At 44.6% G+C, this 23,137-nt stretch overlaps 1 protein-coding gene across 6 annotated transcripts in view; it reads left to right on the top strand.

Moving 5' to 3' along the window:
• The window catches only part of HEATR4 (HEAT repeat containing 4), a 95,977-nt gene that overhangs the window by 41,340 nt on the left and 31,500 nt on the right, over positions 1 to 23,137 (top strand). For 4 of the 6 annotated variants that reach the window (XM_025215341.1, XM_025215342.1, XM_025215340.1 and 1 more), the window contains exons 2-9: positions 4,631 to 5,573; positions 9,278 to 9,465; positions 11,568 to 11,708; positions 12,965 to 13,165; positions 13,616 to 13,759; positions 15,161 to 15,349; positions 19,453 to 19,613; positions 21,005 to 21,109. In XM_025215341.1, the coding sequence (XP_025071126.1) occupies positions 4,631 to 5,573; positions 9,278 to 9,465; positions 11,568 to 11,708; positions 12,965 to 13,165; positions 13,616 to 13,759; positions 15,161 to 15,349; positions 19,453 to 19,613; positions 21,005 to 21,109 (2,072 nt within the window). Of the gene's footprint in view, positions 1 to 15; positions 140 to 1,380; positions 1,405 to 3,475; positions 3,530 to 4,630; positions 5,574 to 9,277; positions 9,466 to 11,567; positions 11,709 to 12,964; positions 13,166 to 13,615; positions 13,760 to 15,160; positions 15,350 to 19,452; positions 19,614 to 21,004; positions 21,110 to 23,137 lie in introns of those variants that run through there. The other 2 variants (XM_014524628.2, XM_025215343.1) reach the window with 2 other exon arrangements.

Here is a 23,137-nt window from a genome sequence, read left to right as displayed (position 1 = left end):
AGGTAAGGCCTGCGGCGGGGCGGCGAGGACAGCTTTTGCGGCTGCTGCGAGAGCGACGTGACGAGGCTGCTGTCGCCGCCAGGGCTGGTGCTCGCTGCTTCCCCGGCCCCTGCTGCACAAACCCGGCCTGGCGCAGTCGGTGAGGCGAGCCACTAGCAGGGCCTGGGCCCAAAGCCCCTTGTGAAGCACAGGTGGATGCTTGGCAAGGGATCCAAGCCTCCTTCCGCAACCGCCTCAATGGCAAAGAATGCACAGCAAGCTGTGAGGCGGGGGGGCTAAGAGGATCTCGTGCAGATGGGGTCCCTGGGCTTTCAAGTATTGGCATACTCCACGTTGTTGGATTATGCACTAATGATAATTTACCCCCCTTCAATTTACTGCAGTGCCTTTTTGCCTTTGTGGCAAGAATTTTATGTAAACTATGTCAGTAGAGGGAAGGGAGCAGGAAGCAGAGCAGACAGGAGAAGAGGATGGGATCAGCACTCGGGGAAGGTGTGGGGCTAATTCTACTGTGGAGCAGGGTTGCTCAAACCGTAGCCTGTGGGCCAGGCCCTGTCATTTGGCCCATGAGGCTTCCCACAGGTCCATGGCCTTGCATGCTCAACTGGGTAAACAAGGCAGCCTAAGACCCAGTCCTGGCACTCAGGGCTGTGGGATGTTGCAGAGCCCCAGAACCCAATCCCCACATGCAGGACCAGGTGTAGGTGGTGTGGGGCCCTGGAGCCTGAACACAGTGGGTAGAGATGGTGCAGGGCTCCTGGGGCCTGATCCTGGTGTGCAGGGTCTGACCTAACTTGTAGATGGCCCCACACCCCAGGGCTAAAAGGTTAAGCACCACTGCTCTAGACCAGTGTTTCTCAACCTGTGGATGAGGACCAGGGCTGTCCCTGGAGGAGGGGAATTGGGGTGACTGCCCCAGGCCCTGCACTTTGGGGGGGCCCCACGGAGCTGGGAGAGCGGCCACAGTGACTCTGCACTGCCATTGGCTTTATGTCCTGGCAAGAGCCGCCTCCACGGTCCAATGCGTGGAATCTGGCGCAGGATGGAGCACTGCGCTGCCATGGCCTAGGGTTGCCAACCTGCCAGAATTGCCCTAGAGTCTCCAGGAATTAGATATAAATCTCCAGGAGACTGCTGAGAGTCACCTGGGAGATAAATGATAGGGCATTCATTAAAATCAATATTAAATCTGATTTATACAGTAGTCCAGTGGGTTTTTAAAAATGTAGTAGTAATGTGCATTTGCCTTCCTGATGTGAAGTCTACTCGGTAATCTGTAACTGATATACACAAGCATGTTGGCACATTTCCGCTGTGTGTTGCAGGCATGCTGGAGTTCTGGAAACCTCCTGGAATAGATTCAAAGTTGAATCTGGAGTTGGCAACCCTACCATGGCTGACAAGGTGAGGCATAGGCCGCAGAACAGAGTGGGCCACCCAGGCCATGACTTGACCAACTTTTAGCATGTGAATTTATATAACCCACAAATGTGCAATTGTCCTTCCAGTTAAAGCTGTATGGCTATTTTTTTAACTGCATAGCTAGCTAAATTAATGTGCTAAACGTTGGTTGGGCCATGGCCTGAGTGGCCTAACCCGTTCGGCAGCCTATAAGGTAGTGGTGTAGAGTTGTCTCTGCTGCTCCTGGGCAGGCAGGGGGCACTTCACCATGGCAGCCATGGCAGCGTAGTGCTCCCTCCTGCACCAGGTCCCACCCTCTGGGCTGCAGAGGTGGCTTCTGCCTGGAGCTGGTCCAGTCCTATTGTAGCCCTGTGCCCCACTGTGGGGGGCAGAAATCTCATGGGGTAGATGCCCCTCCACCCCGCTGCCATGTTGCCTGTGCCCCCTCCTGCCTCCGCATGCATCACCTGTAACCACATCCCCCTTCCTCACACACCCACCCCATTTCCCACATATTGGGGGCAGGGGGCACGTGTCCACCATCTTAGCCCCCCCCGGCAAAAATAAGTCAGTGCCTATGTCAGTGCCTGAGTCTCTACAGAATGTGGGCTGTCCTGAAGGGTGGCACCCTCAAGAGCATCATGCAGAGATATAACAAGCAGGATTGGCATCCTGGCAAACTCTGTGGGAGAGCAGGTGGAAAGTGGGGAGAGTGCAGGAGATGCACAGGTTCCAAGAGCTGGGAAGGGGTGGCGGGGGGGGGCGGGAATTCTGGAGCCCCTAACTCGGTGCCAAGGCTGGTGCCCTGTTTGCCCACCCCTAGTTATGCTACTGAGCTCCCCAGCTGCCAAGCAAGCCAGTCCCCATGCCAGATTCCATGCTGAGGCATGAACTGATTTAATAATTTGGAAAGAGGTCATTCCTCACCAGGCTATTTAAGAGGTACAAAATATTGATAGACCAGGCTTTAAACTAGCACAAGAGACTTGCAGTTACAGAACTAGACTTATTCCTTTGCAGAGAGCATAAATCTCAAACAGATTTCAGCTTTCTTTATTTTTTTGCATTCACTATTTTTCCATTCTCTCTCTATATGCCCTTTCCCCTTTGCTTAATATTACTGTCCACCTCCCCTTCTGTTCTCTCCCTTGCACCCATTCTGCCCTTTCTCTCTAACCTAGTTCCAGCCTTCATTTTTAAGTCTCTTCCCTCCTGTTAGGAACTGCGCTTTTGAGATGTTGTTGCAGAATTGTGCATGTGTACATGTATAGTTTATGATTCTTTACAGTGAAAAGTGCTTCTATATTTTTATTTGTCAGACATCTTCCAATATTATCTCCTAGTTAAGATGTCAGTGTCATCTGGGTCTTAGTTTTAGATTGCAAAGTGTACATTGTTTAAACTGAGTAATAATGAATATAGGCTAGGAAAGTCAGTTTTTCAAGATAGAGCAGGTTCTCTTTGAGGTTGATGGCAAGAAGAATTAAAATCCAGTTATCCTTATTTTATTTTCTCTTTATTGCACTTTAAAATCTGACAAACTAATCTGATCATTCATTTTTATTATATAGAGATTATCACGTGGTAAGCACTGATAACGAAGTCCCCTTTCCAAAGAATTTACAAACTAGTTTAGAATCAAAATGTAACAAAAATTGTATCCGGTGATAGTGGGAAATGAAAAGATACTGCTCCATGTCTAATAATGCATGCATCAGGTTTCTGCTAAGAACAAATGTTTATATCCTGTTTAAAAATCAGGTTTGCATAGCAAATTCTAATTGGACTTTAGTACAGTTCTATGAAAGTCTTACCAGTAGATAATAAGAGATGTTAAAAATACTCCTTGCAAAATAAGGTATCTCTCAATAGGTATCTCTCCTTACAAAATAAGGTATCTCTTCAGCTAAATGAAGGCAGTTGAGCTACTAAAAACACAAACAGCCCAGTTGGAATATAGACCAATGACACTTGATGGAATTTAATTGTGTCACTAGTTGCTAGGCAACACCTGTACACAACTTGGAGGAAGGCCTCTGAACAGCAAAGCAGCTAAGATTTATCATGCAATTAGTTGCAGATTGTGCCTGTTAATACAAGACCAACATTGGAGAAACCTTTCAGAAAGGTAAATACAGAGTATTTATTGACTTCATAGCTGACCCATTTTTTCTTAGCTTCAGTAAAGTTCTCATGCTGTTTTAGTGGGATTTGACAACATATATGCAAACCAGCAAGTGCTGACAGATAGGAAAAATAGGACATCATGGTTCAGGGGATTGTTAATATAGTATTGGGTCTTTGTCTCCAGGTTTCTGATTCAGATCAAGGTAAGGACAGTAGTGAACACAAGTTGCTATCTTTTGTTGAATGAACTGGCCTTTATGAATTAAATTTGGAGGCCTAGATGTCTCCCATAAATTTTTCATTGTGTTGTATGAGAGATGGCCTATAGCACAAATCTAGAGCAGGGCCTAAACTCATACCTTTGAAGATATAGCAAGATGCCTCAGGTACTGCATCACCATGCCCCACCCTCAGAAACAGGAAGAGAAGCTACTGATAGCAGGAAAAAAGGGAGGGATAATATAGGACAGAAACACAATAATATAGGTGGAAATGCAGAATCTCTGTATCAAAGAGTAAAGAAAGTAAATGATTGGGGAGGGGGGAAGAGAGAGAGAGAGAGACTAAGAAACACAGACTAAGAGCCTGCTTATTTTCTTTTTCTGTTTCTCACTATCTATCCCATTCTTCTTTTCTTTTCTCTTTGTCCCTCCTTTATCATTTTTAGAAACGTAGATTCCAGTTAAGCAAATCACTTAAGCATGTGCTTAAGTGTCATTTCAGTGGATCTCAAGTAAGGGCTTAAAATTTAGTATGTATTTAATTGCTTAACTGAACAGAGATGTGCTTAAGCATATGCTTAAGAGGTGTGCTGATTCTAGATCATCAGGTGATTGTCCCAGCATTATCAGACCATAGGAAATCCATTCTCTTATGCCAAACTAGTGACTACTCAGCATGGCTTCCATGAATGCAGACCAAGATACTGAAAGTGATAGCAATGGAAGGTGTTACCATGGAGCTCTGATGAACTGGATAAATGGAGTGTCCCATTGGTTTTCCTTGTAATATGCATTATTTCAGTGGGCTCCAACAATGTTTAAGGAAACCATGCTGACCTGGGTTGTTAATATAGTTCTTCAAACTGATTTCTATATTTCAGTGTGTTTCCCAGTAGCAGAAGCAAGATATTTCACCAGTGCTAGAAGGATGAATATATCAACCCTTTGCAGCAGTAATAATCCATTTGCTATTGATGATAAACTGAGGGTCACCCTTTCTGAGAGCCATGAGCCATCTGGGCACTTCCAGTCCTGCAGCAACTCACCTGTAGACTTGCAAACTACAAAGACCACCAGGCCTTTGCAAGATACCTGCCTTTCCCAGCCCTGTTATTCACAATGCTATGTAAAGTACCTCAAGAAGATAGCTACAGACCTGAGATTCTCCAAGGAAGTTGTGAAGCACAGAGGGCTGCCCACCCTCCCCTATAAGGAATGTGACTTCAAGTACCTCTATGATGCTTCTGGAATCATTCAAAAGCCACAAAACAAAGAATCTATTGCTAAGAAAGTAGGGCAGCCACTGAAACTCCACCCTCTAAAGCAACCACCTTGCCTTTTAAAATCAGATATTCCACCTCCTACAGGGACCAGGGAAGAGTCTCTGTGGAGAACCAAAAGGCAGAGCTCACCTTCTCCACTTCTTCATGAAACTCCTTTTTCAAAGACATTCCTGACAGAATCTCATGAAATGTCATCAACAGCAGTGACCAGAAGAGGACAAGAAAAGAAGGTATCTCCAGGGGATGCCTCAGTATCAAGGATAAGGTGTCAGGGATGGGAGGAAATGCTTTTGAAGAAGCTGAACAGGACCACAGCTCAATGGATTGTGAATCAACAGGCTACTTGGGGTGGGTGGATTCAGGATAAGCCTCATAGTTTCACAAAACAAAAGTTTGACTGGAACAGAATCAGGGATGAACTTTCTTCTGAAAGTGATTTGAAATTATTGGATGAAATTCAAGCTGGAGAAGATGCCATGGAAGTCAGTTCCCAGAGCCAAGCACAGCAGAAACCTGAGACGCTTCTCCCAGTCTACTATAGGTAAGAGGGCTCATTTGATAGCATCTAGTATACTATTATTTCTGTCTTTATTATGTTTTCCAAGGTGAACTAATATTCATTTCTTTTATTGTGAGGCTAGCTTTACCCCTTCCCTTTATCACCATCCACTGACCTTCCCATCTCCTCATTTGATCAGAGGCATAGCAGGGCAGGCCCACGCTTGGACCAGCTGCTGATACATGTGGTAGTACCAGCTCCCACCGTGCTAATTGCAACAGCATGGTCAGTTGTCACTGTGGCGGCAGCTGTTTTTGTGCCATCCATGAAGGCAATGTACCCCTAGCCTTCATTCAGATGCCTGCAGCCTGACTGACAATTCCATGCAGAGGTCTGCTACATCACAGGGTGGTTTCATTATCCCTTCACATCCACATGAGGATAAACTGCAGTGATGGCGAAAAATACGTGGAGTGTTTAAGATGGCCCTCAGATTACTGCTCATGGAAGAAGAATGGTTAAAAAGTGATGCTTTTAGACTTTGAGTTAAGATAACCTTTCTTCTTGATGGAATGATATCATGTGGGCCCAAGAGGCCACATGGACCAGTGATAAATTTATATAGTGATACATTTTTATAGTTAAATGCATTGACACCATGGTAAGGATTTAATTACAAGCTGTCTTAAAAGAAGTTACTTTTTTTCTTTTCTACTCAGTGGGTGCATCTACACATGCCATTAATTTGAAGCAATGAACTCCAGAGGAGGTTGAGCCAGAGTAAACTACTCCTGGGCACAGCATGTATATGCGCTCCCAGGACAGCAGCAATTTGAGCTAGGGCAGAGCATTTTAGGCGAGGGCTGGGGGCACAGGGGGCCAGCCCCAAGTTGTGGGTGGTTGTATTGGGCAACGGAGGAGCTGGCTGGGACACAAGGGTGCTGAAAGTGTGAAGCCGTGTGGCTAGACAGCAGGCAGTCTAGTCCTCTGCTAGCTGGGCTGCCCGGGTGCAATTTACACATCTAAACGTGCATTTAATTGCAGTTAATTACCCCTCTGTACTATCTTACAGCAACATTAATTAGTTTACTGTAGCCTGATAGCATTGCACATGTAGACGGTTATGCTTTACTCTGCCGCTAATTAGTCTACTCCACAGTTAAGCACATGTGTAGACGCAGACAGTATCACGATCATGGCTTTTGTATTTATTTATCTGATGCAAGTATTTGGTCATCTCTCAAACCTATAGATCAATGGTTTTCAACCGTTTTTCATTTGTGGACCCCTAAAAATTTTTGAATTGAGGTGTGGACCCCTTTGGAGGTTTTGAATGGTGGTGTGGACTCCTTTGAATTGTAGGTGTGGGTATTTGCATTATTTTGATTGATCATAGTAATCTTTTGCAGACCCCTTAGACATAATCTGTGGACCCCCAGGGGTCTGCATACCACAGGTTGAAAACCATTGCTCTAAGCCATATGCAGAAGATAAATGTATCATCTTTCTCTTCTTTCAGATTTTCTAGAACTTCCATGTATGTGTGTATGGGGAGTATTAATATCACAGCAACATAGGATGAAATATTATAATTTATTCTATCACCCTACTGTTAGACCCCCGACTCCATGCAGCGCCCAACGACTAGAGAGAAGACAGTCCAATTGCCCGTGGATCTTGTCACTCATTAGCCAGAGCAAGCAGGGAGCAAACACTAGCACACATTGCTTGCAACAGCTTTATTCAGAATGGAGACAGCTTCGGGCAAAGGTCCCAAAAAAAAACAAACCGGGGACCTGCCCTGAACATTAGTTCTTTCCACATTTTATACGCCATGGTTCATACATATTAACATTTATTCCATGTATGTCCCTCCTTTGGCTCCACCCATTTCTCCTCCCATCTCAAGCTCCACCTCTGTTTACTGTTTGCTTACGTTGCATGGTATTGCCTATGCATTTCCTTCATTTACATGCCTCTCTGCTAAGAGCGCATGTGTAAGACTTTGATCACCATCTTCTTTCGGTCACTTGCGATTTCTCACTGGTTCTTTCTATTTTTTTTGCTGACTTCAGCACCATCTCTAAGGCTATATTTTTGCTTTGTCTCCTCACACTAGTGGGCTACATTCTATTTTTACCCAACACATCATACACTTTGTACCCTATCTGTTTGTTAAGAATCCACTTACTTAAGCATTAGCAAAGTTAGTTGCTTTTAATATATCGGCCAGCCTTGTGACCAGCAGGTTTTGCTAAGACACAGGAAAAAGCCTTCATTCAGCTGCACACTCAGTACTCCCCAAAATTCATATCGTTACCCTAACACCTCCACTAAGGCAGGATCAAGTACATCTTGGCCTGTTCTTTAAAACTTCCAAAGGAAGAGTTTCCACATAATTCCTTCGTAACGTCTCCAATACTTTACAACTCCAACAGAAAATATTCCTCATATCCAACCTAAAATTTCTTTGATACAAATTAAGCTGATTAATTCTTGTGAATTAGCATGGACTTTAAGTGACTTTTTGTTCATTTACTCTCCAAAGAAGGTGGAGAACAATTGATCACTAGCTCCTTTCTAACAGTCTTTTACATATGGAAGTAGTAGTTTAATGTTTGCCATTACTCTTCTCTTTTCTAGATTAAACAAAACCCATTCTCTTAGTCTTTCTTCTTAGGCCATGTTTTCTAAACCTCTTATTCTTCTAACTCTCCTCTGAACTATTCCTAGTTTGTCTACATCTTTGTTAAAGTATGGTGTCCAAAAATGAACACAGCACTCCATCTGAGATGTCACCAGCACTGAGTAAACCAGAGTACTTTTTCCCATGTCTTAACTATGATGCTCCCAGAATGATGCTTGCCTTTTCTGAAACAGCATCATATTATAGACTCTTATTCAGTTTGATATTGTGTAAAAGCTAGGTTCAAGTAGGGAGTACAATGAATGAAGTCAGTGACCACCTACTGGGTGCATGTACACAAGACATTTACTGTGGATCTGCCTAAATAACTCCACAGTAAAGTCTGAGTGTCTACACATCAGCTGCATTAGGTCACAGTAAACTAATTAACTCCACCATGGTTAGCACTTGTAAACATAAATACTGCCCTATGGCGGTGTTTAGTGCACAGCAACACGTGTAAACACTGATGGGGCTGGCTGGGGCACGAGGCTGCTTCAGTGTGGGTGGGGGCTGCCTGCTGGCTAGCCCTGCACTGGAACACCCTTGTGGCCCAGTCAGCCCCTCTGCAGCACATTGATCCAGGTTGGAGCACCCCAGGCTAAGAGGTTGACCTCCTGGGCTTCCTGCCAGAAAGGGCTGCTCTGACCCGGCTCAGCATCCTGCACTCCCAGGCGTGTATGTAAATGCAGCACCCATGAGCAATAATCTCTGGCATGTTATGTGCTGGAATTTACTGTGTTGCACTAATTTCATGTATAGACATGCCTACTGAGAAGAAAAAATATTGAAATACTGCATTTACTACACACTATAGAACCTCTGCACTGAATAAAGTGACTATCGGCAAAACATGTGATCAAGTACCAGGGCAGCATATAAAGCAGAGTTAATATCACCCATAGTACTACAGGTAGTCCTGGAATGTTGAGTTTACCATGCTACCTGAGATTGTGAAAATTAAAAAAAAGTCCATTCACATACTGAATGGAGATTTCAATAACTAGATGAAAAGGGCAGTGTCCTTTCCCCCATAAACATTCCCACTTTATGCCTGCAGGTTGCCTGCTTATTGCACAAGAGTTCTGCCAGCAGATGACCCTGTTGGTTACAACAGTACAGCTGATGAAACAGAAAGGAAGTGTCTTAGACCAGCATCCCCTATGAAGAAGTGGGAACGTCCAACCTCCTGTCTGAGGAAATACACGTACGCTGCCAAGAATGCCTTCGAACATGAGCTTTACTTTGGTAATGCAAACAGACCCTGCTACAAATTCCTGTTCATACTTTAATGCAGTAGGCAAGGAATCCAATACACCTATTGAGGGGTTAGCATTTACTCATAGGATTAGCCACTTTGAGTCAAGTACTACCTAGTAAAAATACAGGTAATTACTGTAATAGTTGTAGGAGTTACCCAATATTAACATAGTAACATTTTTCATCCTAGATAACAACTATCTCAAAGTTAGACTATTGAAATGTCTATACGGAGCACCAACTCCTGCCCATTTGGAAATTTAAGTCAGTGCAGAATGTGTTTCAGCCTGCTTGGTAATTACCTGCCCACCTCCCTGCCCATATGCATGGTTCAGTGGCTGTGGGGGGTACCTGTCTACATGCATGGTGCAGCAATGGAGAGGGAGCTGCCCATCCATATGGTGCTGGGGGAGCTTGCTCCTGGGGAGGTGAGAGGGGCCTGTGGCCCCTGTGATGTGCAGCCCCTGAGCTTGTTGCTCATTTCACCAGTGTTTTATAGTCTGCACTGGCCTTCACTTAGCTTCAATAATTGGTTTTTATCCTTAAGACACCTACATTATTTGGATCTGACAGAGAGACAGTTCCTGTGTGATACTGCTGTAGAGGTTATGGAGCTAACGCCCAATTGGTTTAACATGGCTAATGAACGGTTTGCGCCATGTGGGGTCTCTGACTAGAACTCATTCCCTTCATTGGCTCTCCAGAGTCCAGGTTTGGTGATAGTTTTAGCATATACTTTCATCTGTCTTCCAAAATTTTTGAGGATGAGAAAAAGTAGAAAATACTAAGTACTGAGCATTTTGAGGACTTTATATTATTAGATATCATTTGGGAATTATGGCTGATTTTAATGAACAACTAGTTGCTTGGACATTTATTTTAAATCAGGGCTGTCCAACTGGCAGCCCACGAGGGCTAAATCTGCAGCCCCTGGGATCCCCCAGTCACCACTCCTATTACTGCTTTGGCTGCTATGGCCCTTGCTCCAGGCTCCCCCTTGTTTCTCTGGCTTTCACTTCCTACCCCTGACTCAGGAGAAGGGACAGGGTAGAGCGATGTGGCCAGCAGTGCTCGGGGAGCTCATGGTACACTGCAGCAGGGTAACCCACAGCCAAGGAGGTGGAAGGAGGGGATCCACCTGACCACCCACCTGTATGATGTAGTGATGGGGAGCACCTGCCCACCATCCTGCCCATATGCATGGTGCCGTGGCTGTGGGGGGTGCCTATCTACATGCATGGTGCAGCAATGGGGAGGGAGCTGCCCACCCATATGGTGCTGGGGGAGCTTGCTCCTGGGGAGGTGAGAGGGGCCTCTGGCCCCTGTGATGTGCAACCCCTGATGATGCAGCTTCTATAGTGTGTGGCTCTCAGCTGCTAAGATTTTGGTCAGGTCTGTTTTAAATAATTGACATTTATCTATGGATTGAGGTAGGATTTTCTTAAGGGGGCACCATCAATCTAATCAGACTGATGTCTAAAGTGTTTGTGTTTTATGATCACAATAATACTTACAATCACAAGAATGGAAAGGAAGTAGAGAAGATTTTTCTCTAATTTTCCATTTTGTTCACTGAATGTATTTTGCAGCACTTTGTGAACAGCAAGAATTACTCTTTCTCCTGTGGAACAAATTAGCTTTTCCTATTCCTTGCATGGGTCTTTCCCACAGCAATAGGAGCAAGAAAAACCATGTTTTAAAGAAACACAAGAATGTGATTGTAAATCAAAAAGGTGGCAGGAGGGTGGAGTACCTGAAACTATTTTTAAACTTTTTTGCTGACCAGCATTCCAATTTTTGTGAAATAAGACTCAAGAAATTAGTTAGTTGGTTCCAAAACTGATTTTATTGCTGAGATGGTATACTAGACACAATTGTAATATCCATTGCTGAAATGGAGCCAACAGCTCCAAAGTCACACCTACATTTTAATTTATTCCTACAACCGTCCCGCCCAAAGACTGCATTGTGAGGTCTTTTCAGCAATAGCTGTCCAAATATATTCTCCCATACCTACCAGGGAAATACGTCCCTCTTTGATATATGTTTGTGCAGTTCTCATGTGATTATTTGTTGCTGTGCATATTTAGGGACAGTCAAGATTGTCCATCAGATGGACAAGAGAGGAAAGGATTGCTTCATCCTAGAGAATCATGATGAGTATTACAAACACCTCCAGCAGCACTTTCCAAGACCTCCAGTGCATTGGAGTTTCCAGCCACAAAAAGCAGGTAGGAGATCCATGGACCAGTTTGTGGAATGCTGAATGGTTTAGAACATTACTTCTCAATATTTAGATCATCGTTCTTCAAAGGAGATTGCTAAGAGGTAGTCACTCCTATTCCCTATCTCCGACTTTCTGTTAATGCAAACTGGCTTGGCCACTTGCAGTTCAGTCCTTGTTGACAGCAAGAGTATCCCTTGCACAGTTGCTGCCTAGCTTGGACATATGATGGGATCCTACGGATGCTTCAGTCTTCAGAGATGTTAAAAAATGCTAAATTCACATCTTAGTAAAATGCCAAGCCAAAGTATTTTGAGAATATGCTGTCTGAGATGTAACTTAGTTATACTCAGAGGACAATTTCCAAGTCTACTTCTAGCCTAACATTGCCACTGTTTTGTCTATAGCAGCAGCTGCCAACCTTTGCAAGCCATGGGCCAAAACAATCTGGCTCCAGTCCAGTGTGGACCAGATGGCCTTGAGTGGGGTTTGCCTGCACCTACCCTGGGGCCAGGCAGCTGGAAACTGTGCCTATGCTGCTTTTCTTAGCCCCCTGCTCCCCATCTGTGATGTGAGTACAGTTTCCAGCCAAAGGAGAGGTGCACCACGGCCAGGCACCTGGGAACTATGCCCATACTGTTGCTGCTACTTCTCCCCACTCCACAACTGCAGTGCAGGGGCAGGTCCCAGCTGGTGGGGAGCTGTGCTGGGGCCAGGTAGCTGGAAGCTGCATCCGTAGTGCTGCCACTTCTCCCCATAACTTCCTCGCTACAGCACAGGTGCAAGTAGAAGCTGCCTGACCCCAGGTCAGTTCCTCACCAGCTGGAAGTTGCACCCCCAGTGCAGCTAGGGAACTGGGTGGGGCTGTGCTGCCCACCCCCAGCACAGCTCCTGACAGCCAGTCCCAGCATGGGTACAGGCAGAGGTGAAACTTTCTGACTTCATGAGCCAGATCCAGCATGCAGGCCTGATGTTGCTGACCTCTGATCTATAGGATCCATCCAGGCTTCTAGATTATTTTTCCACCACCCTAATGTTTTCTAGAAAGAACATAAGACAGTCTGTCTCCTCCACCCTATCAAAATGAAACTAAATCTACAAACCATTCAATGTCAGTGGGGTTAACAAGAGAGGCTGAATGTAGATTGTACTTTATTTTAGGAAATGCCAAGGTTTGTGGTTTTTCTAACCTGACCATTCTGCAGGAGGGACCTTTTGCAGTAGGTTTCTGCTAATCTCTTTCTAATAACATTGCCTGAGCAGCTCAGAAGCCTGAGAAGGGAGCTTTCCGCTGGACTGCTCTGCCTACCCAAGCTGATGATTTTGTACAAAGGGGCCAGGAGCCACCTCAGGCAAAGACCAGTAAAGGGAGAAAAGAGCCCAAGGAGTCTAAGGCAGGCCTGCCTGAAGATATGCACATCCTCAGAACTATGTTGGAGCAGTGGAAAAATGCTTGGAAGCTGAGTGAGTAGACAGCCTAAACAAGCCTGCTAGTCAATAGTAGTTAAAAGTTAATTAATGGTCCCAGGAAAGGATCTGGCAGTTTCAGACTCCTCAAACACATTTTCCTATTCATAGGTTTTTAACAGTAAATAATATCTGTGATTCTCAGAGGCCATGTGACCTCTCCTAGATACTCTCCAACACTGTCCAGTGTGAATGAAGCCAAAGGTGGGGTTTCTATCAGTTCCTTTCAGGGAGATGTCCACAGCTACTGGATTGATTAGAGCAGAGGTTCTCAAACTTTTTCTTATTGTGTACCCCCTTCCAGATTTACTAGCTTCCCATGTACCCCTACCAGTATACATTTTAGGTTTTTGAAATGTAAGTTTGGGAACCCCTGGGTTAGAGACTGTATTTGTTTATTATCTTAAACACACTTTCTTCTGTGCCTGTTTCCTTATCATTTCTCAGCTCCCCAGTGGCAGAATGCAACTATAGAAGGCTTAACAAGGGCTCTCACGGATATACACGATGTTGTTCGTGTCTCAGCTATAATAACTTGTGCATCTGCAGTGGTGGAACGACCTAGATCAGACACTAGCAATCAGGAGTCAGGTAATAGAAGTCTCATGTGGGGACTGGCAATTTACACTTTTCACGTGAGGAATTGTAGCACTCTTACAAGACTGATTCTGAATAAAAACAAAGGGAGTCACTTGATCTTTCATAGAATCATAGGAAAGTAGTGGTGGAAGGGACTTCACAAGGTCATCTAGTCCACTCTCCTGCTCAAAGCAGCATCATCCCTGACTAAACCATTCCAGCCAAGTATCTGTCCAACCTGTTCTTGAAAACTTCTAAGGATGGAGATTCCACAATTTATCTATGTAGCCTGTTCCAATGCTTGACCACCCTCATAGTCAGAAAGTTCCTCCTGATCTCAACCTAAAATTCTCCTCCTGCAGTTTGAGGCCATTGCTCCTAGTCCTGTCCCATGTGGTCAAGGAGAAAATCCTGTCTGCATCCTCTCTGTAATCACGCTTCAGGTATTTGAAGATTGTTATGAAATGCCCTTCAGTCTTCTCTTCTCCAGAATAAATAACCCTAGTTATTTCAGTCTTTCCTCGTAAGTCTTACCTCCCAGGTCCCTAGTCACTTTTGTTGCTCTGTGCTTGACTCTTTCCAAATTGCCCACATCTTTTTTTGAAGTGTGGGCCCCAAAACTGGACATAGAGTACTGCAGGTAAGGCCTCATTAGCACTGAATAGAGTGGAAGAATTAATTCCTTTTATTTGCAAGTGACATTCCTATAAGTACAACCTAGTATGCTGTTGGATTTTTTGCTTTTTTAAATTTGTGAACATTATTTATATCTGTGTAGTATGACATCACTGGCTGCCAATAATAATATCATCATCCCATTTATTCCCAGAATTCTACAATCATCTCATCATTACTTAAGTGTTCAATTTCAAGTGTTTTGAAAATAAAATGAATTGAAAATATTTAATTTCTGACCACATATCCCTCTCCTCCAAGCTTTTCCCCCTACATCCTCAGAACCGATAGCCTGCATATATTGAGATGAAGCCATGTGTTTTAACCACAGAGAAGTGACCCAGCAGTTAAAACACATGGTTAGGAATGAGGAGTCCTGATTGTTGTCCTAGGTTTGCACAGACTTCTTCTGGATCCTTGGACAAGTTACTTAACCTCCCTTTGCCTGTTTTTTTGCACAAATTAGGGGTTTACTATACACCCATTCTTTACTATCTTGCCTGGGGCTATAAGTCTTAATTCAATGTTACTTGTGAAACAATGAAAGCTTCTATTACCTTCAGGTGGAAGGTACTAGAGAAGGGCAAAGTACTATGGTTGAAGATACTTTTGTAAAATGAATATTTTATCAAATACTCCATATTGGAACTGAATGGAAAATAGACTTATGTGTTTCCACTGTTAACAGAGGGTGGGACAATAAAACTACTGTCTTATTCAGGGCTCTATTTTCTTCAGTTGTAGAAATAGATGGCACTGGAAAGGTTCCAGAAATCCAGGATGTGCCTGAAGAACTGCAGCCTTTACTGAAAAAGACCCTGAGGCATGAGAGTGCCCATGTGAGAATGGCAGCAGCCGTGTGTCATTATGCCACAGGGATGAGGAATGAGGAGGCTCGTGCAGTCATGCAGGATGCTCTGGTACATGGTAAGGGCTTTACTGTTACTTACTTGTCTTGTTAACTTTTCTCCTTCACTGTCATTAACCTCAAAAACCCTGTTTGCAACCATCCTGTTCCTTCTGGGAAGGCTAGATACAGCTACCTCCAACCCAATTGATGCAATTCAGTTTCTAAACAGAGGAGGATCACTGGAAAGTGAGAGAAAGGTCTTTCACTGTTCTGAGTGCAGTGCCTCTGAAAGTTCCCAGTCCTGAGTTTTGGAATTGGCATCCTTTGCTAAATTGTCAACACTTCCATGCACAAATGTCATGCTCTGGTTCAAGACAGTTAGTAAAGAACGAGTGCAGGGTTCCGTAGAAGGCCTAAGGAACTGATTTGGTTTCATCCTTGAAAGATATTAAGTCGTTCCCATAGGCACATTCTGCTTTACAATACAGAAACAATATGGATATTGCATTCTTTAATCTCAAGAGTTTCAAAGAACTCAGTGAGTTAAATGTGCAGCTGCTTCTAGACTGGAGCACGGCAGTTGTTTAACTGTGCACATCAACCTTGTATTTTTATACAGAAAGTGAACAGTATTGTACCCAGGTGACATCATACCATGATGCTCTGAAAACAAGTTTGTGGCCTACACAACTGCATTGAAACCTTTGTTGATTACTCTTTTGAAAAGAGGGAGAAATCTGGCATTTGTGATTTTTTTTTTTTGCTTTGGGAAAAGAGGAATCAGTTTAAAGCAACTGTTAGTGGAATTCTGGGCTTATCATCCACTTCCCGTGGTTATGCTTTTTCGTATTTAATGGCCTGGCTGAAGCAGTGGCATTTGCTAAGTGCTCTTTAATGAACTAAGGTTTGATTAATAATTTTTTTTTGTTACCTACTATCTACGTCTTTCAAACCTCTCAGAGACCGTTATTAATCCCACTGTATTTAAGGATGATCTGAGATAGAGATTAGCTAGTTCTCTTGTACAAGGGCACAGAACAAGTCACTGGATAACAAAATAATAGAAGCCTGGACTTTTAGTTATCAGTTCCTCCTTTCTGGTGTTGACCAGAATAGTTGACTGTCTTCCACAGGTGAACATCAATGCTGTTTACATGTCCATCTTAGATGGTAACCTTAATTTATGAACCTAAAATGTAAACTGGCCTCCTAATTTTCTATATGCTTGTAATTAATGTTAGTCAACAGTCACCTTCTTTTTCCTTATCCACTTGGGTCTGACCACTGCCTGAGGTAAAAGAATCTTAAAGATCATCTACTCTGGCTGTTCACACATATACCACAGCCACACAGCACATTGTGACAGGAGAATCACAGTATACCCTGTAATTTGCCACAGGTAAAAAAACAGGGGAGACATGTGCATTGCCAGTACCCTACCACTGCAGTGTTACAGAAAATATAAACAAAACAAAAGACAAAAGTCTAATGGATGTTCTACTTGGGCTTTGGCCCTTCCCAAGTTTAGGGACCGCTTGTCTCTTGTCTTTTAGTTTCAATGATAATACTTTCTCTCCTGTGGGAAATTGGTAGAGAGAAGCAGAGTTCCAGCTCAAGGATGCTCATAATGATGTTTTCTAACACCCCTTGCTCCCCCAGGTTTTTCTTAGTCTGAGCTGAGAAGTTGCTTCCCATCTGCTCCCATCATTTCCAGCACTCTTCCCTTCTGCCTGAGCTGCAGTCTTTAAGCTAGTTGTTGCTACCTGACACCTATGGGTGCATCTTCATTGCTTCTGCTGTGTTCTTGGGGTCAGGGAATAATGCTCTTGTATGTGGAGCACCCAGCTGCTCCCACATGCCAAACTTTGTGAGACCACTCCAGGAACATCTGTACAGGGTCCCTCTGGAGACCACTATCTCCTCTGTGCATGAGAATAGCAGCAAGGCATTTCATAGATTTCATAGACATTAGGGCTGGAAGGGACCTCGGAAGATCATCGAGTCCAGCCCCCTGCCCAAAGGGCAGGAAGTCAGCTGGGGTCATAGGATCCCAGCAAGATAAGCATCCAGTTTGTTCTTGAAGGTGTTCAATGTAGGCGCTTGAACCACCTCCGGTGGCAGGCTGTTCCAGACCTTGGGGGATCGGACAGTAAAGAAATTCTTCCTTATGTCCAGCCTGAAACGGTCTTGTAGTAGTTTATGACCATTCGACCTAGTCGTCATCCCTTGGGGCTCTCTGGTGAACAAACGTTCCCCCAGATACTGGTGGTCACCCCTGATAAACTTATAGGTGGCCATTAGATCACCCCTGAGCCTGTGCTTTTCCAGGCTAAAGAGCCCCAGGGCTCTTAGCCTGTCATCGTAGGGTCTGCTTCCCTGACCTCTGATCATGCGCGTGGCTCTTCTCTGGACTCTCTCGAGCTTCTCCACATCCTTTTTGAACTGTGGAGCCCAAAACTGGATACAGTACTCCAGCTGCGGCCTCACTAAGGCCGAGTACAAGGGGAGAATGATGTCCCGGGATTTGCTTGAGAAGCATCTATGGATGCAAGCCAGCGTTTTGGTCGCTTTACTAGCCGCAGCATCGCACTGCAGGCTCATGTTCATCTTGTGGTCAATGATGACCCCCAAGTCTCTTTCTTCCATAGTGCTAGCCAACATAGCGCTGCCGAGCCTATAAGGATGCTGCGGGTTTTTCTTCCCAAGGTGGAGAACCTTGCATTTATCGGCGTTGAACACCATCAGATTCTCATCCGCCCACTTGCTGAGCCTGTCCAGGTCAGCCTGGATTACCTGCCTGTCTTCTGGTGTGGATGCTTTGCCCCAAAGTTTGGTGTTATCGGTGAACTTGGCCAGTCCGCTTCTGACTCCAGTGTCCACATCATTAATGAAGATGTTGAACAGTATGGGTCCAAGGACAGAGCCTTGGGGGACCCCACTTGTCACAGGACACCATGATGAGTGACTTCCATCAATTACTACCCTCTGGGTACAACCACGGAGCCAATTTTCCAGCCAGTGGATCGTGGAGGACCCAAGGCGACAGTTGACCAGTTTCTCCAAGAGGTGATCATGGGAAACCAGATCGAAGGCTTTTTTGAAGTCAAGATATATGACATGAATCTCTTCTCCCTTGTCCAGGTGATAGGTCACCTGGTCATAGAAGGAAATGAGATTTGCTGCTGCCTTTCTGACATTGGTGCGTGCAAGTGGAAGTAGGTGGGGCAGGGTGCACTTGAGAGCATTCTTTTCCAACAGTGCCACAGATGTGATATAGGCATAGCCTTAGTTACAGTTGAAGAAGCAACTGGTCCATCTGTTAAATCTATCTGGTCCACTCTGTATACCCTGTCACAGTCAGCAATATGGATGAATTCAAGACTGATCCTTACTTCACCCAGAAGTTATGATGTGACTCTACTAGGGTGCAAGATTTATGGCACATGAACATAGTTCCTTTGTTGCCTCACTCCAAGATTGAGTTTTCACAGCAGAAGCATTATTGGAATAGATCCATCCCACCCATTTCTACCCATTACCACAAATTCTTGCAACCTCAGGACCACTTCCAGCCACACAACAAGAAGCCCCATTTTACTGCACCACCTCCAGGGTCCAGATCCTTTGACTTGCTTAGTCAAACTGGTGGGGTCGTTGCTGACTTACATTAACTATTTCAGCCTTCATCATAGGATGCGAGTATCCCAGTTCTGTGACACTCAGGGTGTGCCTACACATGATGCTACATGGCTGTAGCAACACACTACTGCAATGTAGGATCAGTGGGCACAAACCATGATGCAGTAGCTACATCACTGTAGCAACATGTTCCCTCATTATAGTGTGTTGCTACAGCAACGTAGCAGCTAAAAATAATTGCACCGCTGACATGGCACAGTACAGGCTGTTACTACGCCATCATTTAGTTCTTTCAAAAGGAAGTATTAAATGACAGCACAGTAACAATGGTACCATAAGGGCATATATTGACACATTCAGAGAGTAAAAGCCTGGATCTCAGACTAAGCTGGATCCTGTGCATGGCAATGTGAGCATTAAAGGTAGGTGGCTGGACTCCCACCACTTTGAACTGCACAAATTAAAACTTCTGTGGCAGAAGTATGGATGTCATGTGTTGCTGTATGGTAACCTCTTTTCCTCCTTTTCCCACTGTTGACAGGCAATTCTGCAGATAGCTGGGCAGCAGCACAGTGCCTGGCACTGGATGGCATCATCACATTACCTGTAGTGACTAAAATCCTTTCCCAGCTGTTTGACAAGAATGATGAAACCACTGAGAAGCAGGCGTGTCTTCTATTAACCCAGCTCAGTGAACGCACAGTAGGTACCGTACCACTCTGGGGGAGGAGAGAAGCAGAACAAAAAGAGAAAAAAGAGTTGAGTGGCTGGGAGCAGCACTGTCTCCCAGCTCTAGCTTCTGGTGGTTGAAGTTCACCCCATGTTGGTATCAAGCAAAAGATCTGTTCACTGCCTAAATCCTTACCCTGATCCTGTGCACAGTGCTGCATTGTCAATTCTGAGATATGAGCTGATTCAGGGAAGCATTTGTTTTGCTGTGGCTTCTGTTTTTTTATTCAAAGCTATCTCATGGGACTTCTCAGTCATATGACAGCAGAAGTAACTTGTCTTTTGGATCCACATTTAATTTAATGTATTATTGGATTGGCAAGGGTTGTTAAAAAAAAATTAAAACAACTAATTTTTCTATGTAGATGTCTTTCCCCACAGAAGGGTTTCTTCTGCCCTTGTTCCTCAGATAATACAGGCATGTCTAGATGAGCACAGTCATAAGATATGTGGTACCACAAACACGTTTGCAGCACCACATACCACGCAGTCTGGTGTTCTCCACACTGCAAGACCATGCTGCCTGAATGTGGTCTGTGCCAGGTTTTTTTCCACAGGTTTTTTTGACCCCTGGATATCCAGGAGTCCAAAAAAAACCGCGGAAAAAAAACAAAACAGTGCAGCGCACACTCAGGCAGTATGCACTGCTGAACAGTAGAGCCAGGCTGCCTGGAACTGTGCTGTGGCTGCCAGCTAGTATCTGTCTGGAAGGATTGTTGCGGCTGCTGCCCTGGGAGGCCCCCAGGACCTCAGATAAGGTTGCTGCAGCCAGCATAGTGCTGGCCTCAGCCTCCCCTACTGTCCCTGGGGTAACTTGTTGTGTGCCAAAGCGCGCGTGGCATGGACGTTCCCTGAGGACAAGTAGCTGCAGTGCAAGGTGCGCTGCTGTTAGTTGTCCCCAGGGAACCAAACATCCATGTCTGTGCATACCCTATGAGGGCATTCATCATGTAAAATATCTGGTCATCTTCATCATTCATTCTCCCTGCTGACCATGAACCATGGCCATGATCCTTTCTCCTGCCACAAAGGAGATTCCTGCAATGTGCAAGTTCTGTCCTGCTGTGCTGCTTAGTTCTGTCCTTAGAAAGCAAAACTCATCTCACTTGCTACTGTGGCTTTATTTTTTGCTTTGGTATTTCTCTATGGACTGTAACATAAAAGCTGTCCCTTTATGTTCTGATCAGGGGTTAGTCAATAGTCTTGGGAAATATTTCTGTAAATACTGTCAAAGCCATCAGCCCTGTGGATAAGATTTTACCCTCTCCAGGGGCTCTTTTCATGTACTTTCCTAGATGTTCTGCCAGTTCCTCCTATGCTTGCTTTACCATGTACTGTATGTGAACAATTTACCTTCCTTCCAGAGCTTGGTGTACTCCCTGCTGGCAGCAAAATTGAACAGTTGCCAGTGGAAAGATCGGATTTTGGCCTGCAAGGCTCTCTCCCGCATCCGTGGGTATGTCAGCCAGGTAAGACTCACTACAAGCTTGCTAGACATAAGTCAATGTCATAGTGTAAGTATTACCTTGTTGCACCTGTTCAGTAGTTCCCCCAAACATATTCACAGATACAAAGCAGACTGCATATAGCAGGCGTGTCAAAGATACAGCCCAAGGACTGGATCCAGCCCATGAAGCCATACAATCCACCCTGTGGGTCTTGGAATGACTCTGTGTACCACATGTGGCATGCCCCAGCCCTGGGCTTGGAGCCAATCTGGTGTGCACTGCATGCGATGCACAGGGCTGGACCCATGCTTGATGGGTGCTACACACAGCACAGGAGGCCGGTTTGGGGCCTGTGCTGTATGTAGTACCTATGCCAGACTGGCCCTGTGTGGTGGCTTTGGGGCCAGTTCAGATTGAGCCCACAGGCTATCCCTGCATGCCGAAGCCAGCACATAGAGCCAGTCTGGTGCAGGTGCCACGTGCAGCACATGTCCCATGCCAACTATGTGCATGAGCCTCTCTGCCCTGGGCTGATGCTCTGGGTAGCTTCAGTGTGGAGGGCGGGTCTATGGATCCAATCTGGCCTGCATACTGGCCCTGCACTGCTCATCTGGCCCTGTATTTGCACCCCTGATATATAGGGACAACTCCTCTACTGTCAGCCAACATAATGTGTCCCCTGCTGGCCACCTGCCTAGGTCCTTCCCTTGTTGTGCCTGGGCACATAGCAGTCAGCCTTTCTAGCTTCCCTATATCTGTGCAACATTGTCAGTTCCTTCATGTCTTGAGGCCTAAGACATTAGTACTGTCACATCTGTTGCTGTGGAGATTGATTCCTCACAGTTAAAAAGTAGGGGGCTCATTGGTGCCCTTAGATCTATCTATATAGGTACCATATCTGGTCTATATTTTGACTAGTCAGAGATCAGACTATCTGCTGATTTATAGATGTTTTCTTTTCTTTATATTATATGCAAAACTAGAATGTAGATTACCTCTCTAGATAATCTCCTTTGTACTTTCTAACCTGATTAGAAAGTTCTTCCTAATATTCGACCTACATTTCTCTGGTTGAAATATAATTTTCTGCTTAGATACTATTGTTAGCATATAAAAAAATCATGGGCAGCTTCTTACCCTAGGAAGACCCCCATCATTGTTTAGTTTATTTGCTATTAAACAAGCAGGGTTTTTAATTATTTTCTTCAACACGATTTACAATAAATTTTATTGGTACTTCTCCTTCAACTCAGAGTCAGCATGGCTTTCTAGAATTAGGGACTAATCCTATAAGTAAGGCTTTGTAATTCCACACTGAGTTACAGCATTAATACAAAGGAATAGAGATCTGTGTTTGCCCGGTGCCTAGTACAATGATATCCTGGTCAGGACTAGGTTCCTTAAGTGCTGTGATAATTAAAAAAAAAACCAGTAATACTATTTCCATTCTTAGGGAGTACACTTACATGTATTTTTAAACCTATGGTTTTATGGAAACCATTTAATAGTTGAATTCAGGTTTAATTTTGTAAGAGTATTGCTAACACAATTTATGGTTGCTTTTTAAATATTTATAAAACCTTCCATCACAAAACTTCTGACCAGCTATAATGAGTGTTGAATGTAGTATATGTAGTCTGCATATTTTAGGGATACTTATAGGTAGGCTTATCCAGCAGGTTGCTGTGTCTGTAACTCAGAAGCGTAACAGCCCCAAGGCGCCCAGGGAAGCTGCAACACACATGGACAGTAGCAACTTTAGTTGCAGTCGAGTTGCCAATGCAATTGTGTGGCTGTGACAACAGTAGCTTTTTTCCCCACTCTTCTCCCTCCCCAAGTTGTCACCTGGGACAGCTGCCCTGGTCACCCCACCCTAATTATGCTGCTGGTATAACTGCTCTAACTCCTGGGGACTTCTTGGATAGGTACAGGTTAAATATTACAAGTAACTAAGAGCCTACCTATCACCATAACTGAGAAGGTGGCTAATTAACTGCAAAGGATTTCTTGATGGAAGTTAACCAGCAGTTTCTATTCATTAATCAAGGC

This window comes from Alligator sinensis, unplaced genomic scaffold (assembly GCF_000455745.1).
Source record: "Alligator sinensis unplaced genomic scaffold, ASM45574v1 scaffold1581_1, whole genome shotgun sequence".
Lineage (NCBI taxonomy): Eukaryota > Metazoa > Chordata > Crocodylia > Alligatoridae > Alligator > Alligator sinensis.
The sequence above is the reverse complement of the archived record's forward strand: the minus strand, read 5'-3'. Positions and strand labels throughout refer to the sequence as shown.